We start from the raw sequence: 23,808 nt of genomic DNA, 5'->3' as shown, positions 1-23,808 counted from the left end.
ATTGCACATTATGTATTCTCTTTATATTTTTGATTCGTCTTGCTTTCCTTAATGATACATACATTTATCATAATAATATCATAATGTTAGATCATAACATGAGGCTGTTTCTTAAAGATTTTATTTATTTATTTTGAGAGAGAAAGAGAGAAAGAGTGTGAGTAAGGGGAGGGCAGAAGGGGAGAGAAAGAGGAGGAGAATCCCATACAGACTCTACTCTGAGTGTGGAACCCAATGTAGGGCTCGATCTCACAACCCTGAGATCATAACCTGAGCCAAAACCAAAAGTCAGACATTCAACCAACTGACCACAGCCATCCAGCTGCCCTGAAGCTGGCATTTTAACAAACATGCAACCAACCATCAGACAACTGACAATGTATTTCTAAGGTAGAATCCTAAATGGTTCCCAGTGGGATGGTGAAAATCTACTGCACATGATAACAACAGTTGCCATTTATTGAGTGCTTACTATGTGCCTTGCACTGTGCTTTACCCTCATATGCTATTTTATTTAACCCCACAATAACTCTGTGATATATGTCTTACTGTCCTTACTTTGATGATGAAAGAACAGTTATATAAAATTTGTCCGCATAAGCTGTGATGCTGCAGAGCCAGAATTCAAGCTCAGATCTGTTTGACTCTAAAACCTTACTCTGGACCCCCCCTTTTTTTTTTTACTTTTCCCCAAACCTAGGGAAAGTTACACAGATGGTAATATCTTTGAGAGATCCTCCCACCTCATTTTCCAAGATTTATTCTACCTCCTGGCTCCTAAGGAGCCTATGTCCTTGCTCTGTGCTCAGCCTCCCCCCCCCCCGCCCCAATCATAGTAGGTACTCTGTCTACCCCTTCTGTCTTCTATAGTAAATGAGTCGCCATTAAAAATTGCAGGACTTTATTTTAGGACAGCTGATGTCTGTGAGGTGATGGAAAACAGCATGGTCAAAATAGTTTAGGCATAATAATGACAATAATAGTAACTGGTAATTATTGAGCACTGTTTACCAAGTGCCAGGCATTTTCTTACTTAATCTTCATAACGACCCTGTGAGGTAAGTACCACCTATCATCCCCATTTCCCACGCAGTATTTTGAAAGCAGAACGTGCAGGTCTCTAAGTGATTGAATGTGTGAGAGAGTATCAAAGGAGCCCCCTTCACTGCTCTGGGCCATCCTAATCATTTCTCCATTCCAGAAGATTATTATCAGCCTTGTCACTCCTTCATCTTTGATTACAACCTTCAGTCTAGAATTTCTTTCATCACTTCCTTTGTAGTAATGCAAGTTTTTTCAGAGTCCCAGGATGAGTATTTAAAGCTGGAGATGATGCCATTAGGACAGATTAGGACAGAGCTTTCTCTGTAGGACAGGCAATGGCACACAGGCCATAGACTTCCAGGAGGAAGTACAGAACATCTCTGTAGAAAGGAGAAGGGATCCAGGGACATAACAGTGGCCATAGGGAAGCAAACATCTGCCCAAAGCAATTTTCCTGAGAGCTGTGGAGCCCAAGCTGTGGAGAAAGTAGATAAAGCAATCATATAGAACAAGGGTGATGGGGCCCTTTATTAGGGGGAGCCTTTCCCTTGGAGGGGGCAGCAAATCTGTTGAGAAAAAAGTCAGATTCCTTCTGTAGCATCCTGAGTGGCCCCAGAGCACTGAGGGCAGGAGAGGAGCTGGCACTTGTCTAGATTCTGGGGCTAAGGCTTCACTTACAGCCTCTCCAGGTATATTTGACTTCAGGCTTCTACTTCAAGCCACTCTATAGAAATCCACAGAAAATACAGCTGTGCCTTGAATTGCAGAATAGATACATTCCACAAACATTAGATTTAAATTGAATGAAATTTTAAAGACAGTGTAGAGACTTGATGACTTCAAATATTCCTGCATTGAATCCTTTGGTTATATGAAGGATATAACTCAACTTCTATGTTTCCTAAGTTTATATTCTAAGATATCGGGTTTTTCTTACACTTAAGGTTAAACAACAATATCAACTGCCTTTTATTAGTCCTGTCATTGTGTCAGCAGTAATGTCTATTAAAGTATTGCATCCTGGTTGTAAAATATAACTGAAATTACTGGAAAATATCATACTGAGTAGATGAACTGTGACTATTATAGTTTTAAAGCCACAAAAATGTTGTCTTTATGTGTGAGTGTATGCTCTCAGTTTTTGATCTTCCTATATTAATGAAGATTGTTACTTTAGGGGAAGAATTATTTTTTTTTATTTTGAATGCTTTCTCCAAAAGTTGGACTCAATAGCATTCCTTTAAAAAAAAAAAAAAAACCCTCATTTTTAATCTATAATTAAAGCCAAAGTTTTCTTTTAATTTTAAAAGCTTGTCCTTGAACTAAAATAACATGGAACATTTTAAAACATGGCTCCAAGCTGCTGTAGATACATTTTATTTAAACCACAGAGACTGCAGTTGGATTTCTCAGTGCCAGACAGACTACAAATTGTAACTGTACCAGAAGCAACTCTGAATTTCTGGATGTTGTAGTACCAGCAAGGCTAGTTGTTTTTTTGGAGCTGTTCCTCTCTTTGGGCTCTACTCATGAATGACTTAATCCCTATGTTAAGATCAAATGTCGTGTCCATTGCCATGTGTAGAAGCAGCAAGCAAAGTCTCTTTTCCTTGTGCGTAAGTATGATGTGCTTGCCTGTAGAGGAACAAGGCAGTAGGTAGGAAAAGTCACAAAATAGAAGTTGTAAAGTGAGGCTAGAACACAGTGAGACTCCGAAAGTTGGATGAACGATAAAAATATCCTTTAAAGCAGAATGCCATTGTTTATTATGGCAAGAAAAGGGTATAATATCCATGATTGAATTGTAAAAATATTTTTACTAAAGTCATTTTTTGTACTTACTATTCTGGTATTAGGTTAGCAAATCTAATGCCAGATTAGATCTATTAATACATTGTGTTGCTCTATGTACTTTAGAAAGTACATGAACATCTGTTATTTTATTTGATCGTCATTATAACTCTATGACGTAAAAATAAGGATAATTATTCCTGCTTTCTTGCAGGGTGGGAAGGAGTGACCTACTGGTGCACAGCTACTTAATGACAGAGCCAGAAAGAGAAGTTGAGTCTCTCAGCTCCTCGTTCAGGCTTTTTCCACTTGATTTTACGGTGTTTTCCATTCTAGTTAACTATATTCAAAATAAAAAAAAAAATCATTCATGGAGCAGAACTCTCCCAAACAGTGACTCTTAATTTATTTAGAGCTGTTCCTCCTTTTGTATATGGGCTGCTTTGAACACTGGATAAAAAGCTTTGGATCCTTGTCCAGAGGAATGCGCATCCATTCTCCCTACCCGACACTTCAGTGTAACCCAGATGGTAGAAGGAGTATCTTTGATTCCTTAGATCTAAATAGGATTCTCTTGGACACTTTATTCATGCTGTGGAATGTCAGGCCCTTCTGAGGAATTTATTTATTTATTTATTTATTTAGATTTTATTTATTTATTCAAGAGAGACACAGAGGCAGAGACATAGGCAGAAGGAAAAGCAGGTTCCCTGCGGATAGCCCAATGTGGGACTCAATCCCAGGACCCTGGGATCATGCCCTGAGCCAAAGGTAGGCGCTCAAGCACTGAGCCACCCAGGTGCCCGTCCTTCTGAGGATTTCTGACTATGCCTGAGGGTTCTGTCTTCAAAGCATATGTCACTATGTACTTTCCATGCTATATTCAACTTTTGGGTTGCACTGCCATCTCACATATGTTGTCCCTGTTCTGCATCACAAAGATTCAGATATGAAATGTACTTTATTCCTCAAATGCTAGCATGTCCTTCCACTCAGAATATGCAGAAATGTAGTAGACTGGAAATTTTGGAGAGAACGGAGGAGAGCCTTAAATTATAGCAGTTCACATAGTTTCATGTGCAGCACTATTTTTCCCTGTTCTAAAGTGTCCTTTAGACATTCCACATGGGACTCTTCCTGCTATGCTTGATGTGGTCCCCAGCCTCACAGCATCTCACTAGTTCAAGTTTCTGCCTTCCACCCTCTCCTATTCATCCGCTAGTTTCCTAGTTGTCTCGAAATCTCCAAGTTCTTTTCACTCAGTGTAGTAGAATCCAGCTTTCTCCAGCATCAGCTTGCAAACTCTGTTCCAGGCCTACCTTTGCATACTCAACCTGCCCCCCAAGATGCTAAACAAACCTAAGGGGCCTCATGGTTCATTACTTTCACTTTCTTTATAAGGTATTTGTGATGTTAAATGGCAACTTATTTTCTTTAGTTATACGTGTTTATAATTTTAAAGATTTCAAGGATTCCCTAAAACCCAACCATCATTCCACCTAGGTTTGGAACCCCATTTGGAGATAGTTCTGGAGTTTCTAGTGTTCTTGGGACTGTGAGTTTAGGACTTATTTGGGGTTCCTCTTTGAAGCAGAGTTGATGGTTAGGCAGGGTGCTCTCATAACCTCGGCAGAGTTGAATCCAGGTCAGGACAGTTAGTGTAGAGGTCATCTCTGGGCTCAGAAGCCCATACTGATGGACTTGTCCATTCCATCTTCCTGGCCAGTTTGGAAACTGAGGGTGGCTTTGAAGCTTCTGGGGAAAAAAGAAAACAAATCCACCAGAAAATACTTTGTTTTATGTTCGTGCTCTATTAAGAAAATGATACATGTATTATCAGGAAAAGTGAATAACATGATAGAGGAATAGAAATTGGTATTAAAAAGTGGATAGTGATTTTAGGAAAGGAGTCAATTAGATCATTAGATAATTTCTTCCATTTGTTTTAAATTTGAAACTATGTTATTCTAAGAGACACATTCTTTTTTACCCATGATGGGGTCCTCTCCTTGATGATGGTCTGTGATTTCAAAGCACTGCTGCTTTCATTCTATTTCCATTTTTAGGGTATTCTAGCATGTATAGTTTTGTTCTTACATGTGCTTGTGCAGGACAAAAAGATGTTTATCTTATTTCAAAGCAGTGATATTATTGGGCTACAGTTTATCATATTTCTGAGGGAAACTTCCCATCCAGTCCCATGATATGACTTAGAAATATCACCAGTAAACACATATGTTGAGAAACTGGCAGAGGTATGGAGTTAGGGATAAGCCAGAAATGTCATTATAACCCCCAGAGTTCTGAGGTTGTGTTGAAGAGGTAGACATCTTCAAAGTGGAAGTTAGGCCCTGACCGTGCTTTCTTCTAGCACTGGAGTACCTTCTGTGATCCCCAATCCTTGACTCTCTTGATTTATTAACGAGAGAAAAGCTGGAAGGATGTTAAATCAAAGGAGCAACATTGGGATCCCTGGGTGGCTCAGCGATTTAGCGCCTGCCTTTGGCCCAGGGCATGGTCCTGGAGTTCCGGGATCGAGTCCCGCATCAGGCTCCCTACATGGGGCCTGCTTCTCCTCTGCCTGTGTCTCTACCTCTATCTCTCTCTCTCTGTGTCTCTCATGAATAAATAAATAAAATCTTTAAAAAAAAAAAAGGAGCAACATTAGACACATTTTACCTTCTTTAGCCAACTCATCACAATTAGACACTTCTCTTCAAGTGCTTTCTGCCACCATTGAAAGACTCAGCCAGAATCAAAAATCATTTCATTCACCTCTATCTTAACCACTGGTCATTTAAACTTGGGTACTTGAGGTAAATTATATATAAATTTCTTTCCTGGGATGGAAGGGCTGTTTTAATACTTGACTATAGGTCGGATAGCTCTATCTTGATAAAGAGCTAGAGAATCTGATTTTGAGAGAGAATCATCTAGAAAAATAGAAAGTATAGTGGTGATTACATGCCAGGTATAAGAAATAATGATGTCAGAAATTGAAAGACCGAATAAATGTGTAATAGGAAAGAAAAACTAGAAGAGAAACATCCAAAAAATATTTCATAGTGATGTGGGAAAAGAACATTTGAGAAGTTCATTGGACTGAGAAAGGAGAGACCTAAGAAGACAAGAAAATCATAGTAGGATAGGGGAATGACTCTTATTTCCAGATCAGGGTCTGTATGCTAAAGGACCAGAGAATTTTTAAATACCAGGAATTACTGACAAATTAGGCCTGAAGAGACTCTTGAAGGAATTTGTGGATTCCATGTTGAGTAGTGTGGGGTGAGTCTTTAAACTGGTATTCTTTATTTATTGAGTACTGTGGGGCTTATATATAAGCCTGTTATAAGCCTCGTTCAGTCTTCTCCCACTATCCCATAAAAAAAGATTAAAAAGTACTCTTAAGGGGGAAAGAGTGTGCATGAAGTCAGCAACAGCAAGGAAAGGAATCTTTTCTCCTTGTTTTTTTTTTTAAATTTTTTTTTAATTTTTATTTATTTATGATAGTCAGAGAGAGAGAGAGAGGCAGAGACACAGGCAGAGGGAGAAGCAGGCTCCATGCACCGGGAGCCTGACGTGGGATTCGATCCCGGGTCTCCAGGATCACGCCCTGGGCCAAAGGCAGGTGCCAAACCGCTGCGCCACCCAGGGATCCCTTCTCCGTGTGCTAATACAGAAACTGAAGATGATGTGGTAAAAGGAAATGGTCATCGTGACCAATTAGTAGTGAATAAGAGGTCTCTTTAACCAGGGATCAAGAATGGAAAGCAAGATACATGCTACAGTCAAGCCCTGTCTTATCTTCAACTTTTTCATTGTAGGATAATTCTAGAAATCTCTGCTTTCACAGGAATGCTGTGGGAAACTATGGACATTTTCAGTATTTCAGAGATTCCTCGGGATTCATTATCTCACTATGAGAATTAAGAGATGGGTCATAGAGTGGTTCATGTGTGCATTTTATCTAGAGTCACTTAGAACTGTGCAGTCCAATATATTAGCCTCTAGTCTCATGAGGCCACTGAACACTTAAAATATGACTAGTCCAAATTGAGATATGTTTAAATGTGTGGAGGAAAACAACACAGAAAATATATCATCAATTTTTATATTGATTAGATGTTAAAATGGTAATATTTTGGACCATATTGAGATAAAGAAAATATTTTATTACAATAATTCATTTTGGGGGCACCTGGGTGGCTCAGTCTGTTAAGCATCTGACTCTTGATTTCAGCTCAGGTCATGATCTCAGGGTCATGAGGTCAAGCCTCTTGTAAGGCTCCACTCTGGGGGTGGAGTCTGCTTGGGAGTCTCTCTCTCCTGCCCTTCCCCTACCCCATCCCCCTCTTGTGTACACACTCTCTCTAAAACATAATGTGTGTGTGTATATGTACAACAGGAGTCACTATGTTCATCTCACTATGCTCACCAAAAAAAAAAAAAAACAAAAGAAAGAAGACAATTTTTTATAGATTGTAAGTTTCCATTTAGAAAAGCAGAGTTAGTTTTTTTTTAAAGATAAATTTATTTTGAAATTTCAAGTGAATTAACTAGAAGAACATTTTAGAGTAGGGTGAGAAGAAAGTTGTATTATTTTTCATTGTCCTTGGAATTCAAAGCTTAGTTTCACAGAAGTAGCCCCTGTTTAATGCCAATGGATGCCAACTACTGTAGCAAGTTGTCAGAGAGGGCAGAGAACAGTGGTGCAGAAGCAGAGAAGATAAGCCCCCAAATGGTTGAATTTGTATGTTCCTTTTACTTCTCTTCATGGACGCTTGGTTCACATGTGTTCATATTGCCTCTCAATCCCCCAGGATTAAGTCTTTGGTCATAGCATCACAGCATCATAGGCCTGCTTTCTTTAAGAAATACCTCACATCTACTACTTATTCCTTGGTTACCTCTCCAAGGGCTAACTTCCAAACAGTAGCACAATGGCTAGGACCCATGGAAATACTTCTATCTTACTTCTTTTAAAATCAAAAGAAAAATGAACATAATAGTAATGAATACATAACAAATGTGAATTATATACATCTACCTATTGATGTAATCATAAAATACAATTTTAACCTTTTTTTATATAGGAAAGAGTATGCAAAGACAGAAGGCCCTAGAGCATACAAAAATCATAATGCAGCCCCGAGCCTGCTGCTTAACTCCCTTGGGTCCTTCTTTCTGCTTTCCAACAAGACTACTATTTTGTAATCTAATAGTCTAGCATCCTAATAGCATAATATGTTCTAACATGATAAATTACTCTCTTCATCAGTTAGTGAGTCTGTTAGCAAATAATCCTTGAGATCTTTTCTGCTATGTATTAAAGCTAAAACAATGAACATGACAGACAGCATATTGTGGGAGATAAGCATTGAACGAAGCAGTATGCCAAATACTACAAAGAAATACAGGATACTATAAATATGTAACAGAGGAATGTCATCTAAGTACATTATTTAAATATTTAACTTTTAATATACCCTTACAGAGAATCCTTAATATTTATAAGCAAATATGAATATAAAGTATTATTTCCCCTATTTTATATAAAAGACTATTCAACTCCACAAAAAACAACTCAATTAAAAAATGGGCTAAGGACTTAAATAGACATTTCTCCATAGAAGATACACAAAAGGCCAATAAACACATGAAAAGACACTCAACATTACTAGTCACTAGAGAAATGCAAGTCAAAACGGCAATGAGATACTGCTTCACACCCATCGGATGGCTACTATTAAAAAAAAAAAAAGACAAAATAAATAAATAAATAAGACAAAACAGAAATCAAGTGTTGGGAAGGATGTGGAAAAATTGGAACCCTTGTGCACTGCTGGTAGGAATATAAAATAAGTGCAGCCTCTATAGAAAACAGTATGCTAATTCCTCAGAAAAGCAAAAATAGAATTACCATATGATCCAGCAGTTTTACTCTTGGATATATATACGCAAAAGAACTGAAAACAGGGACTCAAGCAGATGTTTGTAACACCCACATTCATAGAAGTGTTGTTCATAATAGCCAAAAGGTGAAAACAGCTCAAGTGTCTGCTGACAGATGAATGGATAAAGAAAGTGTGGCATATACATAAAAAGGAAGAGTACTCAGCCTTAAGAAGGAAGGAAATTCTGACACACACTACAAAATGAATGAACCTTAAAGACATTTTTTTAAGTGAAATAAGACAGTCACAAAATTTCATTCTCCCTGTGTGTATATATATTCATACTCTTTTTGCTATGGGACTCTCTTGTGGATAATGTTTTATTAATTTGAAGAACACTTTATGGAGTAGGGAGATACTTGTGAGTAATAAATATTTTGTCTCTATTAATTACATATGTTCTTATTTTCATTTTGATTTTTTCCTCATGTAGTCTTTAAAAAACTGTAATTATATTTAATAATCTGTCTCTGTATGGCTTCTAGATTTTAAGTGATAGAACTTCCTCCCTTCACAGCTTTAAAGGGGGTGTCACAAGTTTTCTTCCAATATTTCTATGGGTCTCAATTTTTACCTTAAATCTTTTAGGAATGCATCTTAATTTGACATATGGTATCATACAATGTGAAAAAAATATTTTTTTTCCCATACAGCTACTTAGTTATCCTAATACCATTTATTGATCCATTTGTCTTTTTCCTTCTTCCCTGATGGGAATACTACATTTTATTTTTATTTTTTTTTTAAAAAGATTCTCTTTATTTATGAGAGAGAGAGAGAGAGAGAGAAGCAGGCTCCATGCAGGTTGCCTGACGTGGGACTCAATCCCGGGACTCCAGGATCACACCCTGGGCCAAAGGCAGGCTCTAAATCGCTGAGCCACCCAGGGATCCCCAGGAATACCACATTTTAAACTGAGCCTATCTTATCTCTCTATTCTCCTCTACTGACTTCTTTTTTTTTTACTCTTTTACTAGAAAGTCCCACACTGTTTTAATTAGTGAGCCTTTAGAATTGTTTAATATATGGCTGTGTTTATTCTCATTTTTCCTTTTTCAGTTTTTCTAGCTATTGTTGCTTGTTTTTCCATATTAATTTTAGGATCAACCTGTCTACTAAAAAGAACTATTTTGTTAGTTTTATTGGAATTGTGTTATATTTCCAAATTAATTACAGAAAATTGATATTTTTAGGATGTAGAATCATCTTATCCAAAAACTTGATATGTCTGTCCATAGCTTCTTTTGCTGCCATTAGGAGGGTTCTAAAATGTTCTAAATAAGTCTTGCATATTTCTTGTTAAATTTGTTCATAGGCATTTTATCTTTTTGCTGCTTTGTTGTTGTAAGTAGAGTCCTTTCTTCCATCACATTTTTCTAACTGGTTGTTGCTTTTTATATGAGAATGCCATTGATTTGTATATGTTGTTATACTCTGCTACTGCAATAAATTTGCTTATTATTTTTGTAGGCCTTTTAGTAGACTTTCTTATGTTTTCTAGCAGTACAGTTATATTACATGCAAACAGTGATGGTTTTACCTCCTGCTGAAATTTTTGCCATGAGTTCTTTCCCTGGCTTATTGCATTGACTTGGACCTCTACATACAGTGTTAAATAATAGTGATGATGGTACACATTCTTTTCTTGTTTCTGACCTTGGCAACACTTCTAGCTTTTTCCCAGTATGCACAACGCTGGCGTTTGGTTTTCAATCTGTGCCTTCTAGTTATGGCCTTAGACTTTGAAGATCTGGGTTCAGATATTTTTTCTCTACCCTTAACTGAAAAACGTTAGATAAATCATTTAACTTCTCTGATTTATTTCCATATCTTTAAATGAGGGAGAGAAAATGTCCTACCTCCCAGAGCTGTTGCTAATGGTTGTGAAAGCATTTGACAAGCTGTGCCATATGAATGTCCTTTGTTCATCCTGTTTCCTCCCATACAGAAGGCTTCCCTACACAACTCTTTTCGGAATTGTAAAACTAGATTTCCCTTTGTGGCTCCAAGCCTTTTTGGTAATTCCATTCACAACACAGTTTCTACATATATTCCAAAGTTGGAAAGAAAAAGTGCTTTTTGAACGATGAGCAAATTCCTTTGCTGACATTTAACCAAAATGTATTCCAAACCTGAAGCTTTTTGGAAGGCTAAGAAAATGTTGGTCACCTTCTTGTAAAAAAGTGAAATAAAAAATGTTTATGTACCTCAGCACTTCCTGGCTGAGCTGGAAGTGAGTGCACTGAGGTGATGTTATTTTGTGGTGTTTCAGTTCTGGGAAAAATGAAACCAGAAAATATAGGAAATTTTTCAAGATTTTTGGTTGTGAAAGCTTTCCTTTTTTTTTCTTCCAACTTTGGTTAACATTGAGAGAGCCATATAGGTTTGATTCAACTACATATCTTCTGCAAACTAATTCCCGTCAAGTGATCTGCTAACTAACATTTTCTTCTGTGTTAAATTCTGTGTTTTAGAGAGCAAACTGCATGTGTGGAGATACTGATGTCTGCCATTCTTTTCTTAGACATAATATTGCTGCCTGATAGCCCTGACTGAATGTCAGATAATTTGCACATATAGGACTTTCGAATTCCTTTTTTAAAATGAGCTTCTGTGCTAGTTTTTGTGCAGGGTTATGTCTTGGTCCAATCTAATAAGACTTGCAAATTTACTTTTCCTTAATAAGAAATCCCCCAGCAAGTGGCTGCATAACTTAAAGGGTTTTCATTACTTTAATATATCACCTGGCCCCACAGCTCTCATGCTCAGAAAGTAAACTGTGTGGTCATTTGTACGTCCCCCATGTTTTCTAACATCATTTACCTTCCTCTTTGAGGCAGCTATCATAGGACCTAGGTATCAAGCTGTGAAAGTAATTTCTTTCTCTCTAGAGCAGCAGCCTTCCTCACTGGGCTTGCTGTTCCATCAGTGGCTTGGTCATGTGGCTGGGCTTCAGAAGAGAATTTCATACTCCCTCATTTTCCTGGATTCAGTTCTCTGACTACACGTCGAATCTGGGGAATCTGCCCTTTCTAGAATGATTGTGGATGCAGTTTTGCATTGAAAGCTGATGAGGCCTGGAATGCCTGGGTGGCTCAGCAGTTGAACATCTGCCTTCGGCTCAGGTTGTGATCCTGGAGTTCTGGGATCAAGTCCTGCAGCAGGCTGCCTGCATGGAGCCTGCTTCTCCCTCTGCCTGTGTCTTTGCCTCTCTCTCTCTGTGTGTCTCTCTTGAATAATTAAGTAAAATCTTAAAAAAACAAAAAGCTGATGAGGCCTACATATATGCTCTTGTAGAGACTGGTGTGAGCAGGACACTAGTCTCCAGCACATGTTATGGATTTGTTTCCTAACCTTAAAGGCATACACATTTGAAAACATATGCATATATGTATGTGTGTTTGTGTGTGTGTGTGTGTGTGTATTCCTAAAATCATTGTTTGTGAATCCCAAGGTCAATAAGAAAACAGTGGGGGGGGTGGGGAATGTGGCATAAGGTACATAGATCTATTCAGTTCTTTAGAGGGAAAGGCTTTTGGAAATCTTTGCTTATTAAATGTAAGTGGCAGTTGCTAGAAGAGTAGCAGTGCCATCCTTTACCTTATTTCACTTTACAGAGTGTGTATCAAAGCAAATTCAGTAAATTAGAATAAAGGTCAAACTAGAAAGTATTAAATGAATCAGTCAAAACTAACCTTTTTACAGATGTGTCCTGAACTGGTAAAGGGAGCTGGCACAGCTGAATATTCATGGCTCCCTTGACAGACCACATTCTAAATGAAGGGCTATATTCTTAAGTTAATTCAATAATAAAACAAGACTCAGGGTTAGGGTTGAAAATATATTCATTTCTGTGGAGGAAAACTCTTCATAATTATGTAAATTAAACTAGGTAACCCAGAAAGTGACAGCACGTGTTCCATTTATCATTTTTCTCATTAGATAATTTTCGGAAGACAGAACCATCTCCCTCTCGTTCACTACTGTATTACCAGCTGTTAGCAAAATACAGTAAAGATCTGTTGATTGATTGGTTTATTGATTGATAGCTGGGGAATATAATAAGTACTTCCACCTTTGAAACAATCTTGATTGATAGCTGGGGAATATAATAAGTACTTCTACCTTTGAAACAATCTTAGTTTGGAGAGGAAAGTCTGTGTATCTTTTATTATGTAAATACAACAGCAAGCAAAGTAAATATGATGGGCCAGAATCAATTCTTAGGTAATCAGGAACAGACTGTATGCTGTGGAAATGGTTTACATTACTCCAAAAGCAAAATTTTGCATTTACTGTAAGATATGGTGGTAAAACATTGAGCTTTTGCTTTCTACCAATAGTGTAAACATTACTCCAAGATGCAGTCTCTGGAAATAATTTAGTTAACTCTTATTTTTATATGCATGTTCTGTTCTGGAGACTTGTTGCAAAAAAATGATGGAAAGTTATTTTCTTTAAGTGACAGTTTGTTTACAGAAATTCCTTGAAATCTTGATGGTTATTGAAAAGACTGAAATAAATGTTGCCTCAAACTGCCTGTTGCAGAGCTACCCCACACCTTCCAAACCAGTACCAAACTTTGTTAGTAAATCACCTAAAATCCATAAAGGTCATGGAGACTGCTCCCTTTGTAAAATGAAATATTTATGCTTCATTCCCAAGAACATATTGTGGATCATTTTGGTGTTTTAAGTTGAAGGTACATAGTAAATTATTCCAAAATTGTGGAGGCCAAATGTCATTCTCTCCAAAAGTTTGTGTAATACCTATTTATCTGTGGGCAGATGACTGCACAGCATAATCAGAGGCAGACTTTGTCATGTTAAGTCTAAGTAAACACAGCTGAACATAAGCAAGTTGGACTACAAGGTTTTTTTTGAGCTTTGCCAACAGCATATGACCTTGGAGAATGCTGCCTTTTTTTTTTACTACAATCTGCTTTCAATGGAAAAAAAAAAGAATTCTTTTTGTTTTGAATTAACAGGTGATGATTAGAAGCTTGTTATGTTCTAATTTTTAGATGCAAGACAAATGAACATCATGCAGGCACCCAACAAAAAGTCACCTTCCTGAGGGAGTTTATTCCCCATTAGGGAGCTGAATATAAACTGCGAGGGTGAAAGCCAATTAAAAGGTGCTCCTTTCTACAGAAAACGTTTTTGTGTTTATTTGTATTTTGTTCTTTGTGCCATTTCAATGGATTAAAATTGTGGTTCCAGATGCCAATAGAAAATGAACTTTATTGATTTATCCATTCTTTAAGAAACATCTGTCCTAAATAGCAAAGAAACTTTGTGTTGTCATTAGCTTTCAGTTTTCAATAGAAACTCTCATTAACTGGTCAAGGCTTTCCTCAAGTCCCTTTTTTTCTTTTTTTAAATGCAAGTTTCTTCTCATACCTTCTTCTTTTAGCCTAGTAAGGAGCCCAGTATTACATTTCTTTAAGGGCACTTTGTGGCTAAAATAAGTTCCTATTAAATATTTCATGTCAAAAAGTGGACTTTAAGTGAGAACTTTGGTAAAAGATGGATTAGTGGAGATTTGTCTTGAAATGTCCAGCTTTTCAATATTCTCTGGCAAGTGGCCAGATAAATATTCTGTTCTTCCCATTCCTTCACTTAAGGAAACTATTTTTCTCTCCTTCACCCTTTGGGTGTATATTTCCCTGTCAGAGCAAATGCAAATGTTTTAAGAGTGTGTGACTAATAAAGATTTTTAAATAATTTATCTTTTAAGACTTTGGTATCTTAGACTTTTTAAATCACGTGTTGAAAAATATTAACAAATGGGAAAATATTTAGATCTATGTGCTAAAATATTATTCTGTAGTTAGATTCATATAAGACTCATCCTTATTTATTTGTATACCTGCTTTTCCTATATGCTGATGAATTTCCATGTTAAAATAAATGCTTTGAGTAGAAAATATCAAAAAATTTCTGTAAGTCATCCAGAAACACAGTGTTCTATGTCAAGGATGGCATCAACCCAGCATCCACACTTGAAAGTCCTCAAAGCACTCAACATGTCAGAATCACTCATTATGTCCCTCCTCCTCTAAAGGGACATTTCCTTTTCTCCCTTTCTTCCCTAATTCAGAGGATATCATCACTGTCCATCCATTCATCCCAGGCAGAAATTTAAGGGATATCTCAAATTCCTGACTCCCATCTCTACACCCATCTAGACATTCCACAAGTCTGCCCCCCTATCTCTCAAATCTTGGCTTGTCATCCTCACTGTTCCGTCCTTAATCCCAGGACTCTTCACTTCTGCCTTAGGTTCCTGCCATGATCCCACCTGGCTCTTCCAATCTGGTTTTCCACTACGGCAAGAGGGAGCTTTCTATGATCCACATCTGATCATACCACTGGTAAATACCCTTCGCTCGCTTCCTGTACCTTGCAGGATGCACCCAAAACCATAAACCCCACAGTGCCTGGCCTCTGCTAATCTCTCTTGGTTCACTTCCCTACTGCCCTGCCGCCCACCTCATTCGTTTCAGCTACACCAAATAGAGTCTTCCAAAGGAGCCATATAATGTCATGACATCGTGCTTTCATACAGCAGCCATTCCCTTCCCTTGGAATGCTTTTTCCCCATCTTCTTCACCTGAATAATTCCTGCTCATCTTTCCCCGGGCCTGTCCTTTTCCCATCTTTTCTGGGACTTGGTACTCAGATAATGATAACACTGGCTGGGCATGCTAGTGTGAATAGAGGAGACTGCTTGCAGCTGCAGCTGCCCAAGGCCTCTATCTGCTGCTCAGGGATATCTTTTCCTTTCAGGACCACCAGCTCCTACCCCTGCCTTTGCTCCCTCCTCCTCCTTGCTCCCAGAGCACTTGGCAAAAGGAGCTGTTGTCATTCATTTATCAAAGTGTGAGTTGCTTAGGGATGAGATCCATTGGTGATTTGTATTTCTAGGGCCTACCACAGTGCCTGGCATATAAGATGCATTCAGTAAATGTTTGCTGTATGAACCATGGACTCATAAAAAAGTAAATAAAGACAACTTGGAGAAGAGCAAATTCTGTTGTGCTTAAAAGATGTGGCTTCTAGTACTAGTCCTAGTGTTTACTAACAACTTGGCCTTGGACTTGACAGTGATTTTTTCTGAGTCTCAATTTCTATATTATAAATGAAGGAAATGATATGTGCACACAAAAGGGAAATGAGATAAATTGCACACTTACAACTTGCAAGATGCTCAATAAACATTATCATCACCTGAATTGTGTTCACTTAACCTGGCCCTTACTTATGCCCCCAAAAGGCAGGGGGGATTTAGGGGGATAAAATAATATGTACAAAGTATAATTTTACATTTGGTACAAAAAGATAATTTGGTTTTCATTTGGATAACTTCAGATTCACTGTAGTGTAGTTGTACATTCTCTAAGTGTCAACCATTCAGAGATGGCAAAAAAAAGTTTCAAGAAAAATAAGTATTTTGTTCATTTGGTCATTAGTGGGAAGAACTTTTTAATAATCATCAGTCTCTTTGTAAAATATCAAGAGTATTTGAAATAATCTATATATTCTTGCTCCAGTCAATCAAGAATCTAAGGATTCAAGTATAGTTAAGATGAAGCAGTGATACAGTTAAGGCCTTTTAAATATGATGTAAGTCATTAGTTTATTCCTTGTGAAAAGGACAGATATACTAGTTAGTTATATCTTCATAGGAATTCCTTAATAACAAATATTAGGGAAGTAGCTTATAAGAATTGGGAATTTCCAAAGCTGTTTTCTCAAATTTAGGTGCTGTAGTCTACCTTGAATAAGGGTCTTCACATGTAATACTTTCTCTAAGCATTTAAGAGTAAATACTCCAACATGCCTATATGATTACATGGGGAACATATATAAGCCACTGGTCCAATAGCTTACATGCGCCAACCCCAAAATGAGCAGCAAAAGACCAGTTGCTGACATAATCCTGTAATTTGTCTTGGTATGCTCATTCTCACTCTCACCAAAGATTCCATCCTCAAGTGTTGAGTATTATGGCTACCAAGCAACTGAAGTGATAGTCTCCAAGACATTGCAAAACCGAAGCCTTCATAATATGCAACCTTGCTCCTGTGAGAATTCTCTACACTTGAGCATCGTAGACATAACATGGCTGCCCTTGACCTAGCTTAGATAATTCAAATACAAAAGCTATTTCAAATTGTTCTGTTACTTATCTGCTCCACTTCAAGATAAATCTTCAAAATTCACCAAAGGTTGCTGCCACTGCAGAGTATTTCCAATTGTGGAATAATTATAACTGCTATGTATTGAGTATTATTGGGTGCCTTATGTCTTACAGTGCTTATTTATAATTTCTACAATAGTCCTCATTGTTCAGTATTTTTTGTATCTATTTTACAGATGAAAAAAATGAGGCTTAGAGAGATTAGGTAACTTGTCTCAGACCACATGCTAATATACAACAGAACTGGGATTCAGACCCCAAGCTCTCTGCTTCTAAATCTATCCTTTTTCCAGTGTACTTTACTTTTGAGGGAATCAAGTGTGGTTAAGTGAGTCTACCCTTCACAGTTTGTACTATTAGCAGAGAACAGGTGTGCTCAATTCATGATAAACCAAAACAAAGGCACAAATCCCATTAAAAGCAGCTGGACGAATTGAGTAACTAATTGGTTATTCTCTCTGTGCCTCAAATATTTCTAAAATTAGCTTGAAATTCCATTTGAAAAATTCTTCAATTAGTCATGAACTCTGACTCCCATTTCTAAAGCAACCTTTTGATAGGTGCTTCAAACACTTGCCCCACGCAACTCCTATTACTTCCTTTTTTCTTCGGTATAAGATAATCTCTTTTCTATTCCTAGGCCCACTTTCTGCTTTTCCTAGCCCTGCCAATTTTCATTTTTACAATCATTAGTAGTATGAATAATTAAATGTATTTTTACCAAGGGCTCTTCATTACTGCTCATCTTTCGTTTCTTTATTCTTCTCCTACGGGCTCTTATAAGTCAACTCAAATACAGATTCCTTACTACTTTCACTTTGAGAGTATTATTGGCCACCTTCTTGTCTGAGTAAGAATCAATATGTTATGTTGTCTAATAAAGAATTATTTTATAGAATGGTTTTTATTAGCCTCCTAAAGCAGGCTGAAAATCAACTAGATAATGTATCCAGATACTTCAAGTTTGGAAAATAAAAGAAATACTTTTTCTAAAAAGACTTACTTGCCAACTCCACCTTCTCACCTCCTGTTCTCATCTTATGCTGAGGTCTGTGTAATTTACTGCTGCCCTGAGGCCTGAAACAATGGCTCACTTCTTCATATGTGTTTTGTAAAGTCTTGTGTTTCAGCTCCCTTTCTGGGTGGCCTGAGAAGGATTGTTACTCCTCCTATGCTCAGTAGATGCCTTCAGCTCCCTTGGCTGTGGACCTATGTGCAAACTGTATGCATAACAAAGAGTGGTGCATTCATGCTGGGCATTAACTGGGTGTGCGTCTAAGTAGATAGACATCCAAAACAATAGGAAATGTCATGAACAATGGTGCTATGGCACTTTTCTAGGAGCAGAGGCCTACCCAGCTCTTTGTTTTTGATAAAAAACTAGTCTTCCCTTGAATACCAATCCCTCTTCTTGCTTCCACCGCCTGAGTGTGGAAAAGTGACTAGAACTACCACATCCTATTAAAAAGGGGAGAAGGCCACTTACCTAACTTACCTACAAGAGCTTGGGGATAGTAGAAGGAATGTATGGTTTTCCTGGCTGTCATTAGCCTTCTCCACCCCAGCCACCCAAAAAAACAATTATTTTGTACTTTCATGACAAAAATATGTAGTTTGTTTACTCTTATGTATGAAAGCCAGACTCTTTTTTTTAATAATAAATTTATTTTTTATTGGTGTTCAATTTGCCAACATACAGAATAACACCCAGTGCTCATCCCATCAAGTGCCTCCTCAGTGCCCGACACCCAGTCACTCCCACCCCCCGCCCTCCTCCCCTTTCACCACCCCTCGTTCATTTCCCAGAGTTAGGAGTCTTTCTGTTCTGTCTCCCTTTCTGACATTTCCCACACACTTCTTCTCCCTTCCCTTATATTCCCCTTCACTATTATTTATATTCCCCAAATGAAAGAGAATATACAATGTTTGTCCTTCTCTGATTGACTTACTTCACTCAGCATAATACCCTCCAGTTCCATCCACGTTGAAGCAAATGATGGGTATTTGTCATTTCTAATGGCTGAGTAATATTCCATTGTACACATAAACCACATCTTCTTTATCCATTCATCTTTCGATGGACACCGAGGCTCCTTCCACAGTTTGGCTATTGTGGACATTGCTGCTATAACCATCAGGGTGCAGGTGTCCCGGCGTTTCATTGCGTCTGTATCTTTAAGGTAAATCCCCAACAGTGCAATTGCTGGGTCATAGGGCAGGTCTATTTTTAACTCTTTGAGGAACCTCCACCCAGTTTTCCAGAGTGGCTGCACCAGTTCACATTCCCACCAACAGTGTAAGAGGGTTCCCCTTTCTCCACATCCTCTCCAACATTTGTGGTGTCCTGCCTTGTTAATTTTCCCCATTCTCACTGGTGTGAGGTGGTATCTCATTGTGGTTTTGATTTGTATTTCCCTGATGGCAAGTGATGCAGAGCATTTTCTCATGTACTTGTTGGCCATGTCTATGTCTTCCTCTGTGACATTTCTGTTCATGTCTTTTGCCCATTTCATGATTGGATTGTTTGTTTCTTTGGTGTTCAGTTTAATAAGTTCTTTATAGATCTTGGAAACTAGCCCTTTATCTGATACGTCATTTGCAAATATCCTCTCCCATTCTGTAGGTTGCCTTTTAGTTTTGTTGACTGTATCCTTTGCTGTGCAGAAGCTTCTTATCTTGATGAAGTCCCAATAGTTCCTTTTTGCTTTTGTTTCTTTTGCCTTCGTGGGTGTATCTTGCAAGAAGTTACTGTGGCCGAGTTCAAAAAGGGTGTTGCCTGTGTTCTCCTCTAGGATTCTGATGGAATCTTGTCTCACATTTAGATCTTTCATCCATTTTGAGTTTATCTTTGTGTCTGGTGAAAGAGAGTGGTCTAGTTTCATTCTTCTGCATGTGGATGTCCAATTTTCCCGGCACCATTTATTGAAGAGACTGTCTTTCTTCCAGTGGATAGTCTTTCCTCCTTTATTGAATATTAGTTGACCATAAAGTTGAGGGTCCACTTCTGGATTCTCTATTCTGTTCCATTGATCTATGTGTCTGTTTTTGTGCCAGTACCACACTGTTTATGACCACTGGAAAGCCAGACTCTTTTATATCATTTTGATTCAAGGCAATAATGACTATCTTTTTCTCATTGCTCATTCACCATCTAATTCTGGATGTCTGAAGAGAATTTAGAATTGGAAAATTTAATTTTTAAATCATTTTGAGAATGTATATAGTGTATTCCATCACCAGAAACAAAAATGTGGGTAAGTGGATCTAGTGTAACTTTTGCTTTCTTTTTCTTTTTCCACAGGCCCTGCCTTTCCCTCCCTTTCTCTCTTTTGTTTAAAATTGATTTATGTTATTGATTGTTAAAATGCTACATTTCTTTCTAAAGTCTCAAAAAGTATGGTAAAAGGTAGAAAATATAAGGAATGGCAGAGGACTACTTTTAGCCTTGAGAAAGTTTTAGTTTCATTGTTCTTTTCTCTAAATAATATTTAATGATAAAATAAATATTTTCTTTTTTATTTTTAAGGTGCCTTATTTACAAACCACAGCACATAACATTTATAAGACAATATAAATGCTTGCATTTAAATATATTTAAATCATGAAAACATGCTATTCTTTTGTACTTAAATTTTCATGAAATGGCTTTGCAAGAATTTTTCTGTGTATTATATTTGTTCTCCTTCTTCCCTGGTGGTCATTGAGATCTGGTGTTGTGTTTTGTTTTGTTTTTTGATGTATATGGGTACTTGCTTTCTCTTTATCATTTCTTTGTTTCCATGCTTAAGTTCTATATTTTTAATATCTTGTGATGCTCACAGAAGTACCTTTCCTGAATATTACATTTATTATTTTAGTGACCCTTTTTATTCACTATATTTAATTTTGGTAGGCCGTTGGCAGTTGGGTCTCAGCACAGGATGGGTCTACATGCTCTGGAAAGGAACATTCTCAGCTCACACTTCCACAGACACCTGGGCCATTCTCTGTTCTCAGCCTGCCCATCAACCATTAGGTGGCTTTGAGGTGACCACCATTTGCACTTTGGTTCACTGCAGTCCTTTGGTCCAAGAAGATGCTTTGACATTTTGCCTTTGTCCAAGAGCAAAGCCACCCACAGGCCTGGACAGGACCCTCTCAATCCTACTTCACAGCTACATTCAACATCATTTCCACTGCATTCAATTTCAGTGATTTTGGCCTTGGTGGTAGCCCACTTTTTGCATAGTGGTTCTGTACCCTATATCCTTTTTTCTTTTAAGATTTTATTTATTGGACAGAGAGCACAAGCAAGGGGAGTGGCAGGCAGAGGGAGAGAGAGAAGCAGGCTTCCCACAGAGCAGGGAGCCCAATACAGAACTCGATCCCAGGACCCTGGGATCAGGATCTGGGCTGAAAGCAGATGCTTAACCAACTCAGTCACCCAGGCGCCCTCTGTACCCTTAACCTTGTTCCTCTTTAGAGATCATATAGCTCTAGTTATGTCTCAGGGCTGCTATAAAAATAACATTAAAAACAACCAAAAACTGTTTGTAAAACCTCATCACTATGTTGATGTATAATAAAACAATGCTCTGTTCTTTTTGAGGCAGCCGTGAATAAAACATTCTACTAAGAGCAGCAGAAACTAAGTTTACTTTAGTTTTTAAAAGCATATTATCCTACCCTAGAAAGAAAAAAAATCTATGTTACATTGAATAATTAGTTTTTAATCATCCCATGTGGATTACTATCTATCACCCCATTTTCCCAAAGGAAAGATAAAAAAATACAAGAGTTACAAAAATAAAAGGTCCCACCACCACAGCAATATACAGTTGGGCCAACATGTTTATTTTCAAAACAGAAAACACAGATCTTATAACAGTATATTGTTACCATCACTGTTCCAATTAGAAGAAAGAGGATGATTTGATTATTCTGAAGTATTCTGTAATATATTACAGCAAAAATCTTGGGTTTCTTTTTCTCTAGTTGGTATTTGTAATGACTGTCCCTGAATTATATGTCATAGTATATTAAAAATTGTAATAACTGGGGAAAAGCAATGCAAGTAAAGTGAAATGTTTGATCTCTCCCCCAAAAAAGGCATTTTTAGTGGCATTATATTCATATTTCAGTAAAAATAGGCAATGAAAACTATCTCTGAAGCTGAAGCACCCATTTCTGAAAAAATATTTTCCAACAATAGTGTTATATCTTCTATTCACATGAAGATAGAATCAAGAACTTGGTTTGTTAAATACAGCCTTGTTATTTGATCTTTGTTGGAACATTAAGAATCCATAATGATTTTTGAGAAAAACTGAAGAAATTGTACATTTGCTGCTATACTTGAGTGAAACCCAGAAATTCCTGCACCAAACACAACCACTTCTAATGCTCTGCAGCAGTGCTCACTTCGGCAGCACATATTGTGATGCTCTGCAGCAGTTTTTCTCCCCGGGCAGCCATATATTAGAGCACCTGGGGAACTCATTCAAAGGCACATTCCTGGCATCTCTATGACCTGTGGAGTCACAGTCTCAGAGACGGGATTCAGGAGCCTGCCCTTTGGAGAGGTTCCCTGTGTGTATTATTCTCCTCTCTACAGCATTCAAGAAGACAGGTTAGAGGCTAGGGTGTGATAGCAGAAAGCACATATAGGGCTAGCACCTCCGTGGAACTTGGAGCAGCTCCTGTGGCTGGTGAAGGGTGACAGCATTGCTTCTTCACTTCAGGAATCGTGACGCCATAGCCTTTACTATGGACCAGGAATTGTTCCAAGAGTTCAATACTCACTACCTCATTTAACCCTCACAGCCACCCAGGGAAGTAGGGTTACTGCTGTCCCCATTCTGTAGGGAAAGACACTTAGACGCAGTGTGCATAAATAGCTTGCCCAAGGCTGCATGCCTGGTGAGTCAGCTGTTTTCCTATGGTCCCAGGACATATCTTGTGCTTCAAAAAATTATGATACAAAAAGATGGTTTTTTGATCTATAAAATGTTTTTGTTTTCCCTTCAAACAGATCAACTTATTACTATGCAGCAATTTTTCCCAATAAATCTCTTGTATTCTAAATTTAGGTGATAATAGTGGATTAGGATCTGTATGTTTTTGGAATTTAATAAATGTGTTGGGATGTAGATTTCTGGACGAAATTTAGAGTGGATACCTCTGGCAAGATTTAAATGGCAAAGGTGGAGGGGTGGTCGTGGTGGTGGTGGGATTTCATCGAAACAGGACATCAGAAGACCTTTAGACTAGTGCTCTTGAACCTCTAGCCACAGCCAAGGCACCAGAAGGATTTTATGCCTAGTTCCTTCTTAAAATTCTCATGCCCTTCAATACTATGAGCAAAAATCTTCCCAATCTTCATTTCAAAGCCCATCCCTACTCCACTTTAGACTTTAAATGACTGTTTCTGAAATGAAAAGCAGAAAATCGCAGAACCTTTAAATGTAGAAACGTGTGAACATAGAACACTGACATGCCAAGTACAGTTTTAACATTTTAAATGTATTAACGTTGAAATGTATTTGAAAAGTAGAAGGACTAGTAATCCTGTTCATCTTATGTCTAAAATATGTTTCTTTTCTATTAATAAATACAGCAGATGAACTGTGAGTAGAGAAGCTGTCATTTGCTACTCCTCGGAAAGATCCAAGAAGTTTGTGAACGTCATCTCTTTTATTGTGTCATTTCTGGTGTTAATGCAGTCAGACAGGTTTAACAGCAAGGTCTCCTAGTCTCTAGTGCCATTTCTGGAGATGGTAATTTGAGGAATTTGAAAAGCATGGCAAAAATGTGAGCCAATTCAAAGATACACTAC

General features: G+C 37.8%; 1 protein-coding gene across 4 annotated transcripts in view; it reads left to right on the top strand.

Annotated features, from left to right (window-relative positions):
- Positions 1-23,808, top strand: part of MKX (mohawk homeobox) — a 68,065-nt gene that overhangs the window by 29,902 nt on the left and 14,355 nt on the right. Inside the window, exon 5 of one of the 4 annotated variants that reach the window (XM_026000856.2) lies at positions 15,074-15,165. The exons of the other annotated variants lie outside the window; for them this stretch is intronic. Coding sequence (XP_025856641.2) covers positions 15,074-15,165 — 92 coding nt within the window. The remainder of the gene's footprint in view (positions 1-15,073; positions 15,166-23,808) is intronic. 4 annotated transcript variants of the gene reach the window in all.

Source organism: Vulpes vulpes, chromosome 2, assembly GCF_048418805.1.
Source record: "Vulpes vulpes isolate BD-2025 chromosome 2, VulVul3, whole genome shotgun sequence".
Taxonomy (NCBI): domain Eukaryota; kingdom Metazoa; phylum Chordata; class Mammalia; order Carnivora; family Canidae; genus Vulpes; species Vulpes vulpes.
Note: the sequence above shows the minus strand (reverse complement) of the source record. Positions and strands in the feature narration are given on the sequence as shown.